Source organism: Trachypithecus francoisi, unplaced genomic scaffold (genome assembly GCF_009764315.1).
Source record: "Trachypithecus francoisi isolate TF-2019V2 unplaced genomic scaffold, Tfra_2.0 Lachesis_group20, whole genome shotgun sequence".
Classification (NCBI taxonomy): domain Eukaryota; kingdom Metazoa; phylum Chordata; class Mammalia; order Primates; family Cercopithecidae; genus Trachypithecus; species Trachypithecus francoisi.
Window position 1 is genome coordinate 68,550,135 of NW_022681466.1, and position 24,094 is coordinate 68,574,228.

Genomic DNA, 24,094 nt, shown 5'->3' on the forward strand with positions numbered 1-24,094 from the left:
CTCTGCCCCACCAGGCTCTCCTTAGAAGTATCCGCAGGAAACTACGCTCACAGGTCTGCAGTGGATGGCACCCTCAGGAGTCAGGAAATCAGTGTCCAAGTTCTGGCCTTTGGGCAGGTCCCTCCCTCTTGGAGTCTCAAATTTTGTGTATGTAACATGGGCCAATTTTGGGGAGACTTTTAAGAGACAAAGGCAGGCACGGCAAGTAACTTCATAAACCTACAGATTGCCCAGACGTGATATATCAAGGCTCATCGTAAACTCTGGAAGACTTAGATCCAGTTTTTATCCCTTAAAAGGCGTCACCTCGGGTCAATTTCTATACCTCAGTTTCCTCATATATGAAACGGGGGACATAATAGGATCTACTTCATAGAGTTGTTCTAAGAGTTGTTCGAGCGCTTGAAAGTGTCTGGCCCATGTTGATCGCTCAGTAAAGTTGGCTTTTAGTACAGGTTTTAGCCTCAAGGCGTAGCTACATTGTAACCCTTGACTACCCCGGTCTCCTCCAAGCTCCGTCGCTCCCGCAGGCCCCGCCCCCGTTCCCGCTCAGTCCCGCCTTCTCCTCCCCAGGTCCCGCCCGCGCAGCCCGCCCGGGTTCCTCCCGCCACCAGGGGGCGGGGGCGCTGAGGGCGACCTTCTGGCCGAAGCAGGCGACGCTCTAGGTGGCTGCGGCAGCGCCTCTGTGGCCAGTGGCAGCGGCGCTCTAGCCGGCAGCCGTAAGGGGCGGGCTCTCGGTGGTGCGGCCGGCAGGCAGCTATGGCGGCCGTACGGGGCCTGCGGGTGTCGGTGAAGGCGGAGGCCCCGGCGGGGCCAGACCTGGGGCTCCCGTCCCCTGAGGCGGAGTCGGGTGTTGACCGTGGCGAGCCGGAGCCCATGGAGGTGGAGGAGGGCGAGCTGGAAATCGTGCCCGTGCGGCGCTCGCTCAAGGAACTGATCCCGGTACGGGCGGGGGTCGGGGGGCAAGGAGGAGGTCGCGGGGCTAGTGCCCAGCGCCGGAGGGGGCCGGAAGGGGCGGTGGCTGGAGCCCCAGCCGGGGAAGTCAGGGGAGCGGGAGAGAAGGGAGGCAGCGTCCTGGGGACGGGGGCGCCGGGCTGGAGGAGGGACGCGGAGCGGGAGAAAGGACGCCGGTGCGCCGGAAATGGGTGTTGAGGGGGCTGGAGGGGGTGGCGGAGAGCTGGGAGAGAGTTGAGGACCCCCCTCTGCTGCCCCCTCTGAGCCGTGCTGTGCAAAGGGGTGAGTGAGGAGTGTCTGGAGGGCTGAGATAAAGGGGGAGCCCTGGGCGGGAACAGAACCGGGAGCAGCCCAGAAGGAGCTGTTGGGTGGCGCCAGCAACCCGGTCTCCTGTGGGTCTTGCCCTGGAGGAATTTGTATCTGTGAAACATGGCACTCGCGCTTTCTCTTGGGAGCGCTGCACTTGTCAGCAGCAGAAACTCACTGTTTCTGTCGTGACTTCAGGGTCATCTTGCGCCGCGCCACCTCCCCCCGCCCCCCCCCCCCCCCCCCCGCAGCTCCACTGGCACCTACACCGTGGCCCCAGCATCTCACTCTTAGTGAAAGCAGACTAGCAAACGATCAATAGACGCCGTTGGTCCCTCATTTACCGCGCTGGGGATGGTGAGGTGTTTTGCTTGTGACTTGGTGGCTGTATATCCAGTTCTTAGAGCTGGTTTGAGGCCTGGATGACTCCTCTTAATTTCTAACCTAATATGAACTACTTTTCACCACATGTCAACATATTTAGACTGAAGTTATGGAGAAAGGTTAAGGTATGATCGCTAGAGATGGCAAACGTTATTGATTATGATTAACAACAGCTAATATATTAGCATTTACCATTCACTACATTGTGTCACTTAAATATACTGGCCATGGACACCTTTAGTGCTAGCTATTCAGGTCTAAGTTCCAGACCAACCTCAGTAATATAGCAACACCACTTCGAGGTCCCTCCTTTCCCCTCTCCCCATCTCAAAAACAAAACAAAACCAAAATAAGTAAGTATCACTGCAGTTGTGAAGTAGCTGTTATCATCCTTTCAGTCATTCAGTTCAACGTGGTTTTTGTTTTGTTTTGAAACGGAGTTTCGCTCTTGTTACCCAGGCTGGAGCGCAATGGCACAATCTCAGCTCACCGCACCCTCTGCCTCCTGGGTTCAAGCGATTCTCCTGCCTCAGCCTCTTGAGTAGCTGAGCCCAATGGTGCGATCTCGGCTTACCACAACCTCCACCTCCTGGGTTCGAGTGATTCTCCTGCCTCAGCCTCCCAAGTAGCTGAGATGTGCCACCATGTCCCGCTAATCTTGTATTTTTAGTAGAGACAGGGTTTCTCCATGTTGGCCAGGCTGGTCTCGAACTCCTGACCTGAGGTGATCCTCCCGCCTCTGCCTCCCAGAGTGTTGGGATTACAGGCATGAACCACCGTGCCTGGCCAACATGTATTTATTGCATCTCTCACTATGTACCAAGACACATCCCTAGGTGCTTGGTCAAGATCAACCTCCCTGCTGGAGTTTATGCTCCATATAAACTCTCAATGACAGAAAGGAGCCAACCTTGTGAAGACTGAAAAGGGGTTCCCCCAGCAGGGGCAATAGCAAGCACAGAGGGTCTGGGACGGGTCCAGGATTGTTGCAAGGTTCTGTAGCACTAATGGAAGGGCAGTAAAAGAGGTCAGGAAGGCAGGTAGATACCACGCAGGAAACTGGGAACCAGCGAGGTCAAGGAAACTATACAGTGTCCTGTAATTAGTGACGGTCAGAGCTGAGGCTTCAGTCCTCGCTTGGTTTCCAAATCCCATCCCCTTTGCATTGCACTGTGCTGTATTTGCCTCAGGAATTCTGGGTGAAGGCTGGACCTTCTGCATTGAGGTGGAGGGTTGTGCTCCCCCTGGTGGCTGGGCATGGGGAATTTGTTCAGATTAGGTTGGGGAGCTAAGTGACTATGCTTCATCTTTTGACATTTTCCACAAAAGCCTTTAGATTTTTCTTTACATGGATACTTTCAGTTGGTGGAATCACTTCAGGTTTTGGACAGGCTCTGCTCTTCTTATTGGAGTGGTTGATTGATACCATGGAATCACTGGGATGGGGCTTCTTAATAAAAGGTTGTCAGGGGTGGGGAAGGGTTTTGAAAAGAATGACTCTTCAAAAAGAACCAGACTGGCCAGGTGCGGTGGCTCACGCCTGTAATCCCAGCACTTTGGCAGTCTGAGAGAGACGGATCACCTGAGGTCAGGAGTTTGAGACCAGCCGGCCAACATGGTGAAACCTCGTCTCTACTAAAAATACAAAAATTAGCTGGCCATGGTGGCACATGCCTGTCATCCCAGCTACTCAGGAGGCTGAGACAGGAGATTCGCTTGAACCCGGGAGGTGGCGGTTGCAGTGAGCCGAGTTTGCACCACTGCACTCCAGCCTAGGTGATAACACAAACAGATAAACAAAAAGAACCAGACTCTGTGTGGTGACTCGCGCATGTAATCCTAACACTTTGGGAGACTGAGGCAGGAGGACTGCTTTAGCCCAGGAGTTGGACACCAGCCTGGGCAACATAGGGAGACCTTGTCTCTACAAAAATAGAAAAAAAATCAGCTGGGTGTGGTGGCATATGCCTGAGGGCCCAGCTACTGGGGAAGCTGAGGTGGGAGGATGGCTTGAGCCTGGGGAGTCGAGGCTGCAGTGAGCTGTGATCATTCTACTGCACTCCAGCCTGGTCAACAGAGCGAGACACTGTCACAAAAAATAAAAATGAAAATAAAAAATAAAAAAGAAGAACCAGCTGTCAGCCCGACTTTTATCCTAGGTTTTTCCTCAATTGCTCTCTGAATTTCTCACCCTTCTCCTTTGTGTTAGGACACGAGCAGAAGATACGAAAACAAGGCTGGCAGCTTCATCACTGGAATTGATGTCACCTCCAAGGTAAGACAGGCTATGATTTATTTATTTGCTTGATAAGCAAGTGAACTTAATGAACTTGATCCCTAGGACTTAACAGTAAATATTTCCTCTTTTCTTTTGTTGCTGGATTTAAATTTTCTTTCTAAAAAAAAATGATGTTATTTTCCGGGCACACTGGCTCATGCCTATAATCCTAGCACTTTGAGAGGCCCAGCAAGTAGGTTATTTAAGGCCAGGAGTTCGAGACCAGCCTGGGCAACATAGTGAGACCCGTCTCTACAAAAGATACAGAAATTAGCTGGGTGTGGTAGTGCAGGTCTGTAGTTAGCTCGGGAGGCTGAGATGGGAGGATCGCTTGAGCCTGCCAGGTTGAGGCTGCAGTGAACTGAAATCGTGCGACTACATTCCAGCATGGACAACAAAAAAAAATTTTGTGTTATACAACGATGTCTTCATGCATCCTGAAACGGTGCAGGCAACATTTGTGTGTTCTTACAGCCATGAAAAGATAAAATCACTCTATGTAGATAACTGTGTTGAACCATTTCTAAGAAAATGTCCAGGACTGGGAATGCTTTTTTCAATGGTATGTCCATTTCTAAAAAAAATATGTACTGTTTCCACTTGAAATGAAACAAAATATGAAAAGTGCCAGGCACATAGTAGGCACCCCCGCTTTTTTTTCTTTTTCTTTTTTTTTTAGATGGAGTCTTGCTCTGTTGCCCAGGCTGGAGTACAGTGGTACGATCTAGGCTCACTGCAGCCTCCACCTCCTGGGTTCCAGCGATTCTCCTGCCTCAGCCTCCTGAGTCAATGGGACTACAGGAGCACACCACCACGCCTGGCTAATTTTTGTAATTTTAGTAGAGATGGGGTTTCACTATACTGGTCAGGCTGGCCTCGAATTCCTGACCTCAGGTGATCCACCTGCCTCAGCCTCCTGAAGTGCTAGGATTCCAGGCGTGAGCCACCGTGCCCAGCATAGTAGGCCCTTGACGGTCTTTATTCCTCATTAGCTGTAGACCCAGAAAAAGAGGACTTCCTGATTGTCTGGCTGTCTAAAGTCTGAAACCCAAGTCAAGTGAATTATTCTCAGTGCTTAAGACTATTGCCTTGGGCCGGGCGCGGTGGCTCAAGCCTGTAATCCCAGCACTTTGGGAGGCCGAGGCGGGTGGATCACGAGGTCAGGAGATCGAGACCCTCCTGGCTAACACGGTGAAACCCCGTCTCTACTAAAAATACAAAAAAAAACTAGCCGGGCGCGGTGGCGGGCGCCTGTAGTCCCAGCTACTCGGAGGCTGAGGCGGGAGAATGGCGGGAACCGGGAGGCGGAGCTTGCAGTGAGCCAAGATCGCGCCACTGCACTCCAGCCTGGGCGACACAGCGAGACTCCGTCTCAAAAAAAAAAAAAAAAAAAAAAAAGACTATTGCCTTGTATCTAATGATTGCTATTACCAGATTACCACCTTCATTGTGACACCTCATATAGTCAAGTCTATTATTTTCCTTATATGTAGTCAATACATGTAACTTGCTTTAATCAGTGATGTTCCGTTTTAGACCTTTTTTCTGATTTTAATGTGTAACGTTAAGTTTGGAACAGAATTTTGTATTACATTTCTGATAATATATATTGCTGTATTGAATACATAAAAGCAAAAATAAAAATATATTTCATGCCTACCTTTTTATAATGCTTTTTTTGTTTTTTGTTGTTTGTTTTTGTTTTTGTTTTGTTTTGTTTTGTTTTTTTTGAGGCAGAGTCTCACTCTGTCACCCAGGCTGGAATTCAGGGGTGCGATCTCAGCTTACTGCAACCTCTGCCTCCTGGATTCAATTGATCCTTCTGCCTCAGCCTCCCAGGTAGTTGGGACTTCAGGTGGATGCCATCATGCCCAGCTAACCTTTTTATGGTTTATCTGTGTCTCTGTGTGTTTCCAATTACTTAAAGGCCAAAAACAAAACAAAAACAAAAAACAAGAAAGAGAGAGAATTGGTCATCTTTTAGACAAGAAAAGAGAATAAAGTGAAAATATTTTCTTACTGTAATTTAAAAAGTAAACCATTTTAAATCTTACACCGTTTGCCATTATATGAAACAGGTGTATGGGAAAAGGGTGGTAGTCTCAGCGTTAGCACTTTGTTTCTATGGGAAGGTAAATGGTTGTTTGTACTGGGAAGACTGCAGTGAAGAAAATGAGCATAGCTATTGGGAAATAACAGAAGTGTTACAATTTTACCAATCCCCGCAAGCTCTGTATAGTTAGACCTTCAATTAGTGTGGTAAAGTCAGTATACAATTAATGAAGGGGCCTGGGCACCGTGGCTCACATCTGTTATCCCAACACTTTGGGAAGCTGAGGCAGGCAGATCATGAGGTCAAGAGATCGAGACTATCCTGGCCAACATGGCGAAACCCTGTCTCTACTAAAAATACAAAAATTAGCTGGGTGTGGTGACGGGTGCCTGTAGTCACAGCTACTCAGGAGGCTGAGGCAGGAGAATCTCTTGAACCCGGGAGGTGGAGGTTGCAGTGAGCTGAGATCGCGCCACTGCATTCTAGCCTGGCGACAGAGTGAGACTCCGTCTCAAAAACAAAAATCAAACAAACAAAACCAGTTAGGGAAGGGTTCCTAAGCGCCATCAGAAACCCACCTTTGGACCTGGGTTTATTTTAGCTCTTAGAAGAAACTTACAAAGCTGATTATTTTTTCAGTGAAGTGTCAATGGTTCTTACCACTTAAAGATGAAAACTGGTGGTTCCATGGCCACAAGGCTGGAAGAGGAGAGTTTCTCTGCTTCAGTGTTGTTTTTATTTTTATTTTTATTTTTTATTTTTTTTGAGACGGAGTCTCGCTCTGTCCCCCAGGCTGGAGTGCAGTGGCTGGATCTCAGCTCACTGCAAGCTCCGCCTCCCGGGTTTACGCCATTCTCCTGCCTCAGCCTCCGGAGTAGCTGGGACTACAGGCGCCCGCCACCTCGCCCGGCTAGTTTTTTGTATTTTTTTTTTTTTTAGTAGAGACGGGGTTTCACCGTATTAGCCAGGATGGTCTCGATCTCCTGACCTCGTGATCCGCCCGTCTCGGCCTCCCAAAGTGCTGGGATTACAGGCTTGAGCCACCGCGCCCGGCCGTCAGTGTTGTTTTTAAACAGACTAGCTCTAGGAAGTGGACTGCTCAGGCAGATACGATGTGGAAGAGCGTGACAGGTGTGACTGCCGTTGCCCGCAGACAATGTGAAATGGTTGTAGGCTCCTAGAAATAGCACTGGAATCAGATCTGCTCGCTTACTAGCTGAAGTATCTCCAGCAAACCTTTTTGCTTTTTTGTGCCTCCATTTCTGCCCCTGGAAAACGGGGATGTTGAAATTGTTTAGTTGTAATTTGTTGGCATCATCGATAATAACAAATGAAGTGTCATATAGCTTCATAAACTGTAAAGGACTATTCATTCAGTCAGCAGATGCTTACTGAGTTCCTGCTATGTCCCAGGCACAGTGACAGGCTGTATTAGGTTGGAGATGCTTGCAAATTGCAGCAATATTAACATACTCCCTCCCAGTCATTGAGTGCGACTGTCCAGGTCTCTGCAACAGTTTTTCAAGGTGTAGTGTTGCTTATTTCTTCTTGTTTATTTCACATTTGTCACTGACGCATCATGATGCATTTGCGATTTAATTTGCCTTCTCCATATTTTACTACTTTCACTTTTTCTGTACTTTCTAGGAAGCAATTGAAAAGAAAGAGCAGCGAGCCAAGCGCTTCCATTTTCGATCGGAAGTAAATCTTGCCCAAAGAAATGTAGCCTTGGACCGAGACATGATGAAGAAAGGTACAGGGTGTTTTGGGGGAAATTTGTCCACATATCCCCAGAGAGCGACTTTTCCCTGCCATCGCCTCATGCTTCTGCCTTGCCTTGCATGTCCACTCCTTATCCAAACACTCCTGTGAGAAGGGACCTGTGAAGTCTCCATTTCTGAGGTCACCTGTTTGAAGTTCAGACGCTGTCAGCTGGCGCAGATGTTAGAGCTGGGGATAAAGAGATTGTCTTTTCTGAGGGGGCCCAGAAAAAGTTCCCAGTTAGTGGCAGAGCTGAGATTTGAACCTGTGCTTCTAAGGACCCTTACTCATTTTCTGCCTTTATCATCGAAGTGTTAACTTTTGTTTGCATTTAAATATAGTGAAAGTATATCACAGTGAGACCTTCTTTTAGGGGAGTTAGAACAGTTTTGAGATTGGTGGGGAAAAGCCATTAACACTTTTATCGATAATCTGAATCTGTTGGCCAGGCGTGGTGTCTCATGCCTGTCATCCCAGCACTTTGGGAGGCCAAGGCAGGCGGATCTCTTGAGGTCAGGAGTTTGAGACCAACCTGGCCAACATGGTGAAGCCCCGTCTCTACTAAAAATAAACAAAAATTAGCCGGGTGTGGTGGCAGGCGCTTGTAATCCCAGCTACTCGGGAGGCTGAGGCGCAAGAATCGCTTGAACCCGGGAGCCGGAGATTGCAGTGATCCGAGATGGCGCCACTGCACTCCAGCCTGGGCAACAGAGCAAGACTCTGTCTTAAAAAAAAAAAAAAAATTCTGAATCTGTTGATAGTCTGAATATCTGACATACATAAACCGCTCAATCACATCCTGTTGTCAGAGAAAGCTAAACTAATCCTGCCCTGAGTTTTAAGCCTGTCCTTACCGTTGGACTTGTGATTTGATTTGATCTTTGTGTGTTGTTGGGATATTTTGCTCCCTAGAACTCACCCCCAATTATCATATATAGTAATCTGCCACAGTTTTCTAAAGCAATTTATAAATAAAAGGAAAAATTACTACTTTTTTAGTGAGTTTATGTTCTTATTTATTATTCTACTCTAATATAAATCCATGAATGCAGCAGTCTTCCCTCTGTGGTATTTGCAAATTTGGGTGTTCATAAAGGGTTTCGTAGGCAGCCTTCTGAAGGCACGTTAAAGGCCGGTGCTGTATTGTATGAGCTTCTGTAGCCTTGTTTGGTTGATAAAAGCAAAAGCTCTGCAAATACATGGAATGAATGAAAGAATAGCTGCTATTTGTTGTGAACTTGCTTTTTCACCAGACTCTGTTAAGCACATTACGTATTTCTTTCTTGTTTGTTGCTCACAACAACTTGATGAGGAATATATTTTTATCCCTGTTTTATAAAGGAGGAAGCAGCCTCAAAGAAGTTTAATAAATTGCCCAGGGTCATGTAGCTAGTAAAGGTGGAGTCAGGATTCACACCCGGTTTCTTTGACTCTAAAGCCTTGCTTTTAACTCCTTGGCTCTGTTGCTGTGTAATGTAGGATATGGTGCTATCGACTGACATGGCGTCCCTCCTCAGTCCGTCCTAATGGGCGCAGCAGTGTGGGTGCAGAGCTGAGCTCTGGAAGCTGCTTCACTCTTTATCCTGCATGACCAGTTCCAGTCAGAAACGCGACCTTGCTTCCCTCGGGGGCGGGGGTTTCTGTTTGAGGAGAAGTCCTATGGAGGGCAGGGACAGTGGGGAGGCTCGACATTCCTGTGCCTGTACATCCGGGCGCGAGCGTCTCTGTGAGTCTCTCTGACAACTCTACCTCAGGGGTATCATAGCTTGATCACACTTGCCGACTTCTGGTCCTGAGAACATTCCTTGCGGCGCCTTGCCTCTGATATGGCTCGTGCCTTTCACTCTGCACGTTTGCCCTTCCGTGTCCCGTGCTTTATCTCTGGTCAGGTGTCACTTCCCCCATGGAGCATCTCTGCTCACCCACTTGACATGCTTTCTCACTTTTGTTGGAGCTCTTTAGGGTGCGAAAGCCTCCTAAAATCTAGCCTCAGTTCCTTTGTGACTGAGAACAAGTTCTTGAGTCTTGTTAGTCTCAGTCTCCTTGTCTGTAAAATGGAAATATGATACCTTAATAGGATCACTTTTGGGGTTAATTTTTAATATAAAAAAAGTTTTTTTTAAATACAACTCCAATCTCACGGTTCTAAAGATACTCCTAAAACAGGCAGTAAGGCCGGCCGTGGGATGTCAGCTGGGGAAGCTTGCTTATTTCAATCGATTCTTTGTCCAGGAGGCAGCATGGCCTAGGATAGTGTTCCTGAGCCCTGGGGAACCCTGCTGCCCATCTCAGACCACTTTACATTAGTTGGGGTTGGATAGGTCCCAGGGATAGTTACTGGTTTTCTTTTCTTTTCTTTCTTTTTTTTTTTTTTTTGAGACAGAATCTTGCTCTGTCGCCCAAGCTGGAGTGCACTGGTGTGATCTCGGCTCACTGCAAGCTCCGCCTCCTGGGTTCAAGCGATTCTCCTGCCCCAGCCTCACGAGTAGCTGGGACTACAGGCGCGTACCACCACACCAGCTAATTTTTTGTATTTTTTAGTAGAGACAGGGTTTCACCGTGTTAGCCAGGATGGTCTCAATCTCTTGACCTCATGATCCACCCACCTTGGCCTCCCAAAGTGTTGGGATTACAGGTGTGAGCCACTGCGCCCAGACTTTTTTTTCCCTCTCTTTCTGTCACCCAGGCTGGAGTGCGATGGCGCAATCTCAGCTCACGGCAACCTCTGCCGCCCAGGTTCAAGCAATTCTCCTATTTCAGCCTCCTGAGTAGCTAGGATTACAGGCACCTACCACCGTGCCCAGCTAATTTTTGTAGTTTTAGTAGAGACGGGATTTCACCATCTTGGCCAGGCTGGTCTTGAACTCCTGACCTTGTGATCCACTCGCCCTGGCCTCCCAAAGTGCTGGGATTACAGGTGTGAGCCATCGCACCCGGCCAATAGTTATTCTTTTTGTATCTTCTCAGGTAGTTGTTGTTTTTTTGTTTGTTTGTTTGTTTGAGAAGGAGTCTCGCTCTGTCGCCCAGACTGGAATGCAGTGGTGTAATCTCGGCTCACTGCAACCTCCGCCTCCTGGGTTCAAATGATTCTCCTGCCTCAGCTTCCTCAGTAGCTGGGATTACAGGCGCCTGCCACCACAGCCAGCCAATTTTTATATTTTTAGTAGAGATGGGATTTCACCACATTGACCAGGCAGGTCTTGAACTCCTGACTTCGTGATCCACCCGCCCCAGCCTCCCAAAGTGCTGGGATTACAGGCGTGAGCCACCGCACCCGGCCAATGAGAGGAATTCTTATAGGGCTGCTGGGGACTGTAACAAAATGTTCCAGTTCATAGAGTGGCGCTTGACACACAGCAGGTGCTCACCCAGTTAATGTTAGTTCTCATCATCTGATGTTCTCCATCTTCCCAGCCGTCACTGAAGTGATCTAGCTTCTTGGGAGAGTGAGGAAATTGGAATAAGTATGTTGACTTCTGCATCCACACTAGGTGTCAAGTTCAAGTTATTTGTTATTAATACCAACAACAATAAAAGATAACATTTGTTAAGTGCTTACTATGTGCCAGTCACTCTGCTATGTGATTAACTTACCCTTTCAACAGCCCTGTGAGGAGAAGGTGTTTATTATTTCCATTTCACTGAGGAGAAAATTAAGATGCTAAGAGGTTGGGAAACTTGCTTGTAGTCCCACAGCTAAGTAACTGGCAAGGCTGGGGTTCAAAGGCTGATCGGACTGAAACCTGTGTTCCTAACTGCTCTGCCAGCATTCAGATAGTTTGGGACGTGGTACGCTGGACTTTTCTGCATCAAGAGTGACTTGCTAGGTTTGAATGATTCAGTGTCAGACAGCTTTGGTCTCTTTATGCCCAAGATTCCAGCTTTCATGGCTGGGAGAGACGTCGGAGGTCATCTAGGTTAATCTTCCGCCCAGCCCTGCAGGCCTTTTGGCAAACTTCCTAATGGTCTTTTGGCCTCTGCCTGAATGTTTCTTAAGTGATGGCGTGAGAGCTATTTATGAGGCAGACAACTTTATTTTTGGATACTTACTTGTGTTGAGCATTGCCTTCTAGTAATTTCTGTCTGTTAGTTACTGTGTGACTGTGAAGTCCTTTCATCCAGTAGTCCTTCGGGTGGCGGAGGCACAGCCTTGCTGCCGTTGGCTCAACTTTGCCTCATGTGTCGTGATTTTCTGGTCTGCCTTATTCTAAACACTTTGCAGTTTCTGTTGTTCTTCCTGAGGTGAGATACAGGTTCCAGTTATGGTTGGATTCACAGAGAGAATGGCAGGACTGTCACTCACCGTTGTCTCTGTCTCCGCCATTTCAGTGTTGCACTCACCCTGTACGCAGCCAAAGCACTTAGGTCTTTTCCCCAGGAATTGTGCCCATCAGAGCAGGCTTTCTCATCATGTACTTGAGGCACTTTTTTAAAAAATTACTTTTTTTTTTTTTTTTTTGAGACGGAGTCTTGCTCTGTCGCCCAGGCTGGAGTGCAGTGGCCGGATCTCAGCTCACTGCAACCTCCGCCTCCCGGGTTCCCGCCATTCTCCTGCCTCAGCCTCCCGAGTAGCTGGGACTACAGGCGCCGCCACCTTGCCCGGCTACTTTTTTGTATTTTTAGTAGAGACAGGGTTTCACCGTGTTAGCCAGGATGGTCTCGATCTCCTGACCTCGTGATCCGCCCGTCTCGGCCTCCCAAAGTGCTGGGATGACAGGCTTGAGCCACCGCGCCCGGCCAAAAAAAATTACTTTTAAATGTATTCCTATTAAATTACATCCTGTTGATTTCAAACCTCTGCTTTCAGTCTGTTGAGTGAATTTTCATCGTAACTCCACCTTTCAGCTCCTAGCTCTACTCCTCAGCTTCTTGCTCTCCATTGTGTACACATGGCTTCCGTTTCTTCATCCAGTGGCTGAAGGGTGGGCAGGGTCTTCCAGTATCCTAAGTCTTATTCTGTTACCATAAGGCCGACGGTTCATTTTACTGTCATGAGGAACTGGATTACATGCCTTAATGAACTTGAAATAGAGCCCCATCTATGTATTCTCTGAATTTCTTGACCTGGTAATCCTGTCAAAAAAGAAATGAGGTTAGTGTGGCTTTTTTTGTTTCATCCACAGGCTTGGAGCTTGCTCCTTACAGTGCTGCTGTCATTTCCTGTGGGAAAGATTTGGTTATTTATGTATTTATTTTTTAGAGATGGGATCTCACTGTGTTGCCCAGGGTGGTCTTGAACTTCTGGATTCAAGTGATCCTCCCACCTCAGCTTCCCAAAGTACTGGGATTACAGGTGTGAGCTACCGCACCTGGCTTAAGACTTGGTTTTTCTAAGGGATCATAGGTTCTAATAAGCTTTTTTTTAAAAGAAAAATTTCAGAGACAGTGAGCTTTTCAATCTGAGATTTGGAAATTTTTCCTTTTTTTTTTTTTTTTGGTGAAAACCTGCACAGGATTAATCCTTCTCACAGTTTTAAGGTACTTCCTGCTACTTTTTAGAGATTACTACCTAATTCTGAAATCATAGCTGTGTGTGTGAGTTAGTACTTGGGATATATTCTAGGCTAGAAGATTTAAATCTAAATTCTTTTTTTTTTTTTTTTTTTTTTTTTGAGACGGAGTCTCGCTCTGTCGCCCAGGCTGGAGTGCAATGGCCGGATCACAGCTCACTGCAAGCTCCGCCTCCCGGGTTTACGCCATTCTCCTGCCTCAGCCTCCCGAGTAGCTGGGACTACAGGCGCCCGCCACCTCGCCCCGCTAGTTTTTTGTATTTTTTAGTAGAGACGGGGTTTCACTGTATTAGCCAGGATGGTCTCGATCTCCTGACCTCGTGATCCGCCCGTCTCGGCCTCCCAAAGTGCTGGGATTACAGGCTTGAGCCACTGCACCCGGCCTTAAATCTAAATTCTTATGCTCTTGTCACCTAACTTGAGTTGTGACTGTTCGTTAATGATAGTTGTTAGTAGAATAGCAAAATAGGTCAACGGTTCTGCCTTTGTTTTTTTTTTGCATCATCTTCCCAAAGCAGATTTTGCTATAAACACTTATAAAAAGAAAGCTGTCAGTATTTTTTTTTTAGACAGAGTTTCGCTCTTGTTGCCCAGGCTGGAGTGCAATGGCGTGATAGGCTCACTGCAACCTCTGCCTCCCGGGTTCAAGCAGTTCTCCTGCCTCAGCCTCCCAAGTAGCTGGAATGACAGGCATGAGCCACAACACCTGGTTAATTTTGTATTTTTAGTAGAGACGAGGTTTCTCCATGTTGGTCAGGCTGGTCTTGAGCTCCCGACCTCAGGTGATCTGCCCACCTCGACCTTCCAAAGTGTTGGGATTACAGGTGTGAGCCACCGTGCCCAGCCTGCTGTCAGCATTTTGGATGAGCCTGTTCACTCTGGATTCTAATCTTTTCTTCATTAGCTCTTTTACAAACAGTTCATGCTCACCAAAGAAAATTTGGAACATAGAGCAGGAAGAAAAGTTGCTCACAGTCTACCATCCAAACCCAGTCATTGTCAATATTCTGTGTGTTTCCTTCTAATCTCTTATGGGTGTGAACTTCTGTTTTTCTCCTTTATAGTGACATTGCTTTTTTTCGTTCCCTGGACAGTCCATGGTCAGCATTTCCATGTTACTGTATAGCCTGGCATTAGTCGTTCAGATCGTGCCATTCTCATTGTAATCTGTCTCTCTCCTACATGTGTGCTTTGGCAAGTTGTGCTCACCTGAAATTCGCTACCTTCTCTTTTCCAAGGAACCCCAGGAAATCCTGATTAGTGACTGGCAGTGCAATAGTGAACAGAGGCCTACATGTGGATAAGATTTATTGAGTCCAAGGGCCTTCTCGGTTCTTGGAATTAGAAGCCATGACTTTGGAACAGAAAGAGCCTAAGGGAAGTAAAGAGATGGTCTCCTAGAAGGCAGCAGAAAGCAAGGAGAGCCCCGCGTGATGATAAAGGAAACAGACCAAGGATTAGGGAGCAAACATTAGGGAGACTTGTTGATCTGACACAAAAAAATTAATTTTAAATGAGACTAGCATAGAAAACAAAGACCCAAAAAATGACAAAAATAATTGCCAAGGGCATCATAACATTACAACATTAAAAAAACCTACAGGTGAAGAAATACCTTAAAAGCAAACAGGAAAGAGTGGAACGAACAAAATTTCTGGCCTCAGATGTCTTTTTTTTTTAAGAAAAAATAGAGAAGGTCTCACTGTGTTGCCCAGGCTGGTCTCAAACTCTTGGGTTCAAGCAATCCTCTCATCTCGGCCTCCCAAGGTGCCAACATTACGGGCACGAGCCACTGCACCCAGCCTCACATGTCTATTTTAATTTAGAGAAAGTCGTACACATCAAAACTTGGGCAATGGATAATCCTGTTCAAAAGAAGCAGGTAAAGATACAAAGAAAAAAAAAAGAGAGAGAGGCAGGCGCTGTGTGCAGTGGTGCACACCTGTGATCCCGCACTCTGGAAGACGGAGACAGACGGATAACTGGAGGTCAGGAATTCAAGAACAGCCTGGGCAATATGGTGAAACCCCATCTCTGCAAAAAATAAAAACATTAGCTGAGCATGCTGGTTTTTTCTTTTGGAAAAGGTCTTACTCTGTGGCCCAGGCTGGAGTGCGGTTGTGCGATCATGGCTCATTGCAGCCTCAACCTCCTGGGCTCAAGCAATCCCACCTCAGCCTCCTGAGTACCTGGGACTGTAGCCTGTACACCACCACACTCAGCTAATTTTTAAAATTTTTGGTAGAGATAGGGTCTCCCTGTGTTACCCAGGCTGGCCTCTCCGACTCCTGGGCTCAAGCAGTCCTCCCACCTCAGCCTCCCAAAGTGCTGGGGTTATAAGCATGAGCCACAGTGCCCACCTGGAGTCATAAATCTTCACAGTATCTTTATCTTTTTTAAATCTGGGCTGTCAGGAAAGTACTCAACTGAGTTACTCTGGCCGCACTCACATGGGCTCCTGTTAAACGCATCTCTTAACTCTTTGAGATTTAAAATTATTATGTGTTTAAAATTGTTAAACACACTTTTTTATTTGTAACATTTTTTTGTTTTAAATAGAAGTAATAGCATATATCTGCAGAAGAAGGATGGGAGAAAACATTTTTTAATTTTGTTACTAGCATGTAAAAACATGCTTGGGAGTAGTGGACATTAAATTCTTTTTTTAAATTTTATTTTATTATTATTATTATTATTATTATTTTTTTTTTTTTTTTGAGACGGAGTCTCGCTCTGTCGCCCAGGCTGGAGTGCAGTGACCGGATCTCAGCTCACTGCAAGCTCCGCCTCCCGGGTTTACGCCATTCTCTCGCCTCAGCCTCCCGAGTAGCTGGGACTACAGGCGCCCGCCATCTCGCCCGGCTAATTTTTTGTATATTTTAGTAGAGACGGGGTTTCACCGTGTTAGCCAGGATGGTCTCGATCTCCTGACCTCGTGATCCGCCCGTCTCGGCCTCCCAAAGTGCTGGGATTACAGGCTTGAGCCACCGCGCCCGGCCTATTTTATTATTTTTTTGAGACAGAGTCTCGCTCTGTCGCCTAGGCTGGAGTACAGTGGCCCGATCTCGGCTCATTACGAGTTCTGCCTCCCGGGTTCACGCCATTCTCCTGCCTCAGCCTCCAGAGTAGCTGGGACTACAGGCGCCCGCCACCATGCCCGGCAAATTTTTTGTATTTTTAGTAGAGACAAGAGTTTCACCATGTTAGCCAGGATGGTCTCGATCTCCTGACGTTGTGATCCGTCCCTCTCGGCCTCCCAAAGTGCTGGGATTACAGGTGTGAGCCACTGAGCCTGGCCTTTTTTTTTTTTTTTTTTTTTTTTTTGAGATGGAGTCTTGCTCCATCGCCCAGGTGGAGTGCAATGGCGTGATCTCAGCTCACTGCAACCCCCGCCTCCTGGGTTCAAGTGATTCTCCTGCCTCAGCCTCCCAAGTAGCTGGGACTACAGGCATGTGCCACCATGTCCGGCTAATTTTTGTATTTTTTAGTGGAGACAGGGTTTCACCATGTTGGCCAGGATGGTCTCAATCTCCTGACCTCATGATCTGCCCGCCTCAGCCTCCCAAAATGCTGGGATTACAGGCCTGAGCCACTGCGCCTGACCTTAAGTTTGTTTTTTATTGATGTATTTACATGTTTTGCAATTAAGATTACAGGAGATAATGCACTTATAATATGTAGTAAAAAAAAGCTGGGGGTGCGGTGGCTCATGTCTGTAATCACAGCACTTTGGGAGGCAGAGGCGGGCGGATCACCTGAGGTCGGGAGTTTGAGACTAGCCTGACCAACATGGAGAAACCCCGTCTCTACTAAAAATACAAAATTAGCCTGGCGTGGTGGCGCATGTCTGTAATCCCAGCTAGTCGGGAGGCTTAGGCAGGAGAATAGCTTGAACCCAGGAGGCAGAGGTTGTGGTGAGCCGAGATTGCGCCATTGCACTCCAGTCTGGGCAACAAGCGTGAAACTCCATCTCAAAAAAAAAAGAAAAGTAGTAAAAAAAGTACACAATTGGCTGGGCGCGGTGGCTCACACCTGTAATCCCAGCACTTTGGAAGGCTGGGGTGGGTGGATCACGAGGGCAAGGGTTGGAGACCATGCTGACCAACATGGTGAAACCCCATCTCTAAAAAATACGAAATTAGCCACGTGTGGTGATGTGCACCTGTAGTTCCAGCTACTGGGGAGCCTGAGGCAGGAGAATCGCTCGAACCCGGAAGGCGGAGGTTGCAGTGAGCCGAGATCGTGCCACTGCACTCCAGCCTGGCGACAGAGCGAGACTCCGTCTCAAAAAAAAAAAAAAATGCAGCCCCGATAAAGCTAAGTTTCTTTTTGACCATAGCTTTCAACCTTTCTGCCTCCTCAGAAGTAATAGCGGTTATCAGTGTGACTCATACTGGCCTTTCCTAGGTGTCTGTACATAAATATGTACCGTTAGTAAATGTATGGTATTGTTTGATGTCATCACCTTGCGTGTAATTTTTTACAAGTTGTTTTTTCACTCAGTGATGCATCTTAGAATCTTTCTGTGGTATATAATTGTCTCATTTTTTTACCACGTAATATTGTATAATGTGGATAAAGCATAATGTATACCCTGGTAACTACTGGGTTATTAGAAGTAGTGCCTTAGCAAACATCTTCATGTGAGCTGCTTTGTGAGCCCACATGCATGTATTTATTTGGGGTCAATACTGAGGAATAGAATTCCTAGATCTGTAGGGCATGTGCAGAATTACGTTTTTGTTTTTTGTTTTTTGTTTTTGAGACGGAGTCTCGCTCTGTCGCCCAGGCTGGAGTGCAGTGGCCGGATCTCAGCTCACTGCAAGCTCCGCCTCCTGGGTTTACGCCATTCTCCTGCCTCAGCCTCCCGAGTAGCTGGGACTACAGACGCCCGCCACCTCGCCCGGCTAGTTGTTTTGTATTTTTGATAGAGACGGGTTTTCACCATGTTAGCCAGGATGGTCTCGATCTCCTGACCTCGTGATCCACCCGTCTCGGCCTCCCAAGTGCTGGGATTACAGGCTTGAGCCACTGCGCCCGGCCAGAATTATGTTTTTAATAGACCCTTCGAGTTTGCCCTTCAAAGTGACGATGCCCACCAGCAGGGGAAGTAACTCTTTCCCCTACTTACTGCCAACATTTCACACTAAAAGATGTAAGATATCTTGATTCAAGTACCAGAGACGCGGGAAAATGAGATGTAAAATCTGGTTGGTGAAAACTGGTATCCTCTTGTTTTCATGTGCATCTTAATGATCGGTAGTGAGGTCAGCCCATCTCCTCACATGGTTATTGGCCTTTTGTATTTCCTTTTTTTTTCTGAGACAGAGTCTCGCTCTGTCGCCCAGGCTGGAGCGCAGTGGCCGGATCTCAGCTCACTGCAAGCTCCGCCTCCCGGGTTCACGCCATTCTCCTGCCTCAGCCTCCCGAGTAGCTGGGACTACAGGCGCCCGCCACCTCGCCCGGCTAGTTTTTTTGTATTTTTTAGTAGAGACGGGGTTTCACCGTGTTAGCCAGGATGGTCTCGATCTCCTGACCTTGTGATCCGCCCGTCTCGGCCTCCCAAAGTGCTGGGATTACAGGCTTGAGCCACCGCGCCTGGCCTTGTATTTCCTTTCATGTAAATTGCTTACTCATGTCCTTTGCCCATTTTTATTTTGGGTTGTCTTTTTTTTCTTAATCGACTTGTAGGATCTCTTTAGTTTCATGCTTTGACATAGTCATGGGCAGCATCTTTCAGAATTGTCACCACTACTGCACATTTCTCTTCAATATACATTTAAAAATTTTAGAATCAGCCAGTTAGCTTCAACAAATACTCCCGTTGAGCTTGATAGTGCTCTGATTGCTACAGATTAATGTGGGGAGAGGTATCATGTATTTTATCAGCACCCTTTGTTTGATCTGTCTGAGCCTGATACACCTGTTCCGAATTAACGCTGTTGTTCAGTGATAAAAATTAAGATAGTTTACCTTACTGTTATGTCTCGTGCTCTTTTGAAATAATTGTAGTTTCTCTCAGCATGTTTCTTTGTAAACTCGTGTTGTCTGAACTGTTAGGAAGGAGTGCGGATGGGATGTGCAGTTGCGGGCAGGAAAATTCTATCATCTTTTCTGTGTCTTGTCTTTCTAGCAATTCCCAAAGTGAGACTGGAGACAATCTATATTTGCGGAGTAGATGAGATGAGCACCCAAGATGTCTTTTCCTATTTTAAAGAATATCCTCCAGCTCATATCGAATGGTTGGATGATACCTCCTGTAAGTACACCGAGTTTTCTGTGAATATGCTTTTGTTGATGATTTTTCAAGAGGTCCTGCCGTCGGAGATGATGAATGATTATGGCTCGTACTACTCGTTTATGCCTAACTTCTGCTGTTAGTCCAGGAGAGAAAAAATTGTCGAGCCGTGAAACCCAGCATGCCCTTAGCAGTCTGCCAGCCCATACCCCATAGTATTCCAAACCAGCTTAGAGGTGGTGGCCAGGGCTCTAGGAGGTGGGTCACTGCCATCCGAATCTGCCATACTTGATGGAGGCCTCTTTAACACTCACCTTTTCCCAATAAAGGAGAGGGTCCAACTGCATAGACTTGGGGCTGCATTTTCAGAGCCTTGGACTTTGTCATTGCTGCCTTCTGTACTGTTACTCGGAGGGCTGACTCTGCCTGTCTCTGACCTAGAGAGACCAGAATACACACTTGACAGAACGTCATTCTGAATAGACAGAGTGGCCTAGAGCTAAACACTCGAGTAGACCTCTCATTTCTGCTTGCCTTGAACTGTGTGTTCTAGAATATCACCTGCTCGCCCTAACCCGTGAGCTTTCCACCTTGTGGGCCAACTGTCATTTAAACTTGTCTGCTTACTGTAAGTCTGACCTGACCTCTTGTTACCGCTTTGCTGGCTTCTTGTCTTGACTCACATCTAGTCTGGCTTTCCTTGCTGCCAGCTGGCTGACCTACTAGTTAGCACCCTAGATAGCAGCCTGGTTTTCTTAGCTGCCCTCTTAGGAAGAAGTTTTCATTGAAAGAGAAACATGACTGAGTGAAACATTTTTCTCCTTTTTTCTTTCTGTTTAACTTACACTATCCAAATCAGGAACCGGCAAACCCTTTTCTATGAAGGGCTGGAATACAGATATATGAGACTTTGTAGGCTTCACAGTCTCTGTCACACGTACTCAGCTCTGCTGTGGTAGCGTGAAAGCAACTATCAATAATACGTAAACTATGAGCCTGGCTGTTTTCCGGTAGAATTTTATTTACACAAACAGGTGGTAGGCCGGGCATGGTGGCTCACTCCTGTAATCCCAGCACTTTGGGAGGATCACTTGAGATCAGGAGGTCAAGACCAGCCTGGCCAACCTGGCAAAACCCCGTCTCTACTAAAAATACAAAAATTAGCCTGAGGTGGCGATGCATGCCTATAATCCCAGCTATTCAGGAGGTTGAGGCAGGAGAGTTGCTTGAATCCGGGAGGCAGAGGCAGCAGTGAGCCGAGAAGGTGCCACTGCACTCCAGCCTGGACAACAGAGCGAGACTTCATTTCAAAAAAAAAAAAACGAAAAACAGGTGGTAGATGTGTGTAGTTTATTGTATATTAATCATACTTAAATAAAGCTGGTACAAATATAAATAAGCAACAGGTGGTGGGCTAGCTTTTGCTTGAGGGTTATAGTTTACGAACCCTGATCTCAGTCATTAAAACTGTGGCTAAGGCATCATAGAATTGGAGGGGCTCTCAGAATTACATAGTTCACCTACCTCGTGTTATTTATCAGAACCTGAGCAACAGAGGAAGGAACATGTTGCCTAAGGCCACGCGGCACGTTAGTAACAGAAGTGAGAGCCTCAGCCTTCATTTCCCAAACTGAGATATAGGGGACACAGAATTTTGAGAAATACTCTTTTAAACAAAGTTAAAGAGGTTGATTTTCTGTAAGACTTCTCAAAACCCTTTTCTTGCTAAATTATCTTCCTTAAAGGGGCATGTTAAATTAGTTGCTACAAAGCCAGCTGGCTGTCATGTCTCCATTCTACATATCCCAGGGATACCTCCGTCACCCACGTTTTCCAGCGGGAGTGATGAAGGGCGAACATCGCTTAGCACGTCCTGACAAGGACCAGCAAAGGGCTTCCTGTAGGGGGCGGTAGTGTAAAGGACAATCCAAACTTACTTGCCGGTTATCATCAAGAACTGCTAATACTTACGTATTCAGTATTTAACTACCTCTGTTCTGTCCCAGGTAGTTTTAATATACACAACCCTTTTTCATGGAATGCTTATTTTGTGGAACTCAGTTTGGAAATGCAGCTCTAGGCTAATTTCATCAGAGAGGTTTTACTATCTTTTTCTTTCTTTTCCCTTCCCTCTCTCTTTTCCCTTTCCCCTTCCCCCTTCCCCCTTCCCCCTTCCCCTTTTTCCCTTTCCCCTTCCCCCTTCCCCCTTCCCTTCCTCCTTCCCTTTTCTTCTCTTTTCTTTTTTTTTATTTTCTTGACAGTCTCACTCTGTTGCCCAGGCTGGAGTGCAGTGTCATCATCTTGGCTCACTGCAAGCTCCGCCTCCCAGGTTCATGCCATTCTGCCTCAGCCTCCCGAGTAGCTGGGACCACATGCACCCGCCACCACGTCTGGCTAATTTTTTGTATTTTTGGTAGAGGTGGGGTTTCACCATGTTAGCTAGGATGGTCTCCATCTCCTGACCTCGTGATCCGCCCGGCTCAGCCTCCCAAAGTGCTTTCTCTCTCTCTCTCTCTCTTTCTCTCTCTCTTTCTCTTTTTCTGTCTCTCTCTCTTTCTTTCTCTTTCATCTCTCTCTTTCCCTCCCTCCCTCCTCTCTCTCTCTCTTTCTCTCTCTCTCTCTCTTTCTTTCTCTTTCATCTCTCTCTTTCCCTCCCTCCCTCCCTCCCTCCCTCCCTCCCTCTCTCTCTCTCTCTCTCTTTCTTTCTTTCTTTCTTTCTTTCACTTATTTTTAACTTTTCATTTCTTTTGAGACAAAGTCTCACCCTGTTACCCAGGCTGGACTACAGTGGTATGACCTCAGCACACTGCAGCCTCAATATCCTGGGCTAAATCCATCCTCCCACCTCAGCCTCCCAAGTACCTGGACTACAGGCTCATGCCGCCATGCCCAGCTAATTTTTGTGTTTTTTGTAGAGACAGGGTGTCACTATGTTGCCCAGGATGCTCTCCCTCCAAGCAAGTCTCCTGCCTTGGCCTCCCAAACTACTGGGGTTACAGGCGTGAGTCACCATGTCTGGCCTGTGTTTCTCTTCATTAGTTGGTTTGTATATTTACTGATGATAATCTGTTGCTAGATGAGGCTGTAGTGATGAATGTGATGCGGAATCTGCTCTCAAGAAGCTTTTACCATTTGCAAAGCCATGTAATGTCTTATTTTACATTTTATTTTAGGTAATGTAGTTTGGCTGGATGAAATGACAGCCACACGAGCACTTATCAATATGAGCTCCCTGCCTGCCCAGGATAAGATAAGAAGCAGGGATGCCAGTGAGGACAAGTCAGCTGAGAAAAGGAAAAAAGGTAACTGAACACAAAGGAGGGAACTGGGGTCTGAAAGTCCTCTTCTTTACACAGTCCTGTTGTGGGCCTTTGAGTTTCTGAGCAGAGCTCTATATAACATCTCATCACCAAGCGTTTCTGAACTAAGCTATGATGCTTTAGATCATCAGGAAATAGGAGAAAATACTGGACTTTTAAAATGATATGAGATAGTTCATCTTGTATCTCATTATATGAAATATTTTATCTTGTTTCGTCTTGTCCTTCACATTCCATTTTAGACAAACAGGAGGACAGTTCAGAGGATGATGAAGCTGAAGAAGGAGAGGTTGAAGATGAGAATTCCAGTGATGTGGAGGTTAGTAACAGTGGAAAGACAGGTGGAAAGTTACTGTAAAAAATTGCTTACTGTCTTTTTAATTTAAGCCTTAAAGACTTAGTTGTGTTTTTTTCTCTAGCTTTCTTTTTTTTTTTTTTTTTTTTTGAGACAGAGTGTCGCTCTGTTGCCCAGGCTGGAGTGCAGTGGCCGATCTCAGCTCACTGCAAGCTCCGCCTCCCGGGTTTAGGCCATTCTCCTGCCTCAGCCTCCTGAGTAGCTGGGACTACAGGCGCCTGCCACCTCGCCCGGCTAGTTTTTTGTATTTTTTAGTAGAGATGGGGTTTCACCGTATTAGCCAGGATGGTCTCGATCTCCTGACCTCGTGATCCGCCCGTCTCGGCCTCCCAAAGTGCTGGGATTACAGGCTTGAGCCACCGCGCCCGGCTCTCTAGCTTTCACCATAAGACCTTCTGAGGGTGCACCAGGCTCTTGTCCTTTAAGTTCGCGTGGATATAACGATTCACCTTGAAATCTTAGAATAGTACTCATGCTTCTACAAAAGAGAAAATAGTTTTATTGAGAAATACTTTGAAGTGTTATCTAATTGGTAAAATGAAGAAACAGCAAGTAATGGCATACTTCCTAATGGATTATGTACTATTGTTAAAAATATTAGCGTGTATTCATTTAAAAAATATTTACTGAGTACCTGTTATATACCGTATTCTAAATGCTAGGGATATAGCTTCAAGCAAAACAAAGTCCTGGCCCTCTTGGAGCCTGCATTCTAGTGGGGAGTACAGAGGATACACTGATGCACAGATACCTTATACTGTGTCAGGTGGCGATGAGTGCTGTGAAAACTGTGAAGAGTAGGGGATAGGAATGATGGAGACTGTTCTTTCAGACAAGGTGGGCAGGGGAAACCTCTGAGTTAGAAATTCTACAGAGGAACTAGTGCTGTGATGCTTGCAAGTATTAAAGGTAGAATGCTTTTCTTAATGGTAGCT

At 46.7% G+C, this 24,094-nt stretch overlaps 1 protein-coding gene across 4 annotated transcripts in view; it reads left to right on the forward strand.

Moving 5' to 3' along the window:
* The first annotated feature begins 698 nt into the window (after positions 1 to 698).
* The window catches only part of NCBP3 (nuclear cap binding subunit 3), a 47,443-nt gene continuing 24,047 nt past the window's right edge, over positions 699 to 24,094 (forward strand). For all 4 annotated transcript variants that reach the window (XR_004430892.1, XM_033185073.1, XM_033185072.1 and 1 more), the window contains exons 1-6: positions 699 to 942; positions 3,854 to 3,919; positions 7,623 to 7,728; positions 19,380 to 19,505; positions 22,658 to 22,786; positions 23,047 to 23,123. Coding sequence is in view for 3 of the 4 variants with exons in the window: in XM_033185073.1 (XP_033040964.1) it covers positions 760 to 942; positions 3,854 to 3,919; positions 7,623 to 7,728; positions 19,380 to 19,505; positions 22,658 to 22,786; positions 23,047 to 23,123 (687 nt within the window). In the remaining variant the exon portion in view is untranslated. The remainder of the gene's footprint in view (positions 943 to 3,853; positions 3,920 to 7,622; positions 7,729 to 19,379; positions 19,506 to 22,657; positions 22,787 to 23,046; positions 23,124 to 24,094) is intronic.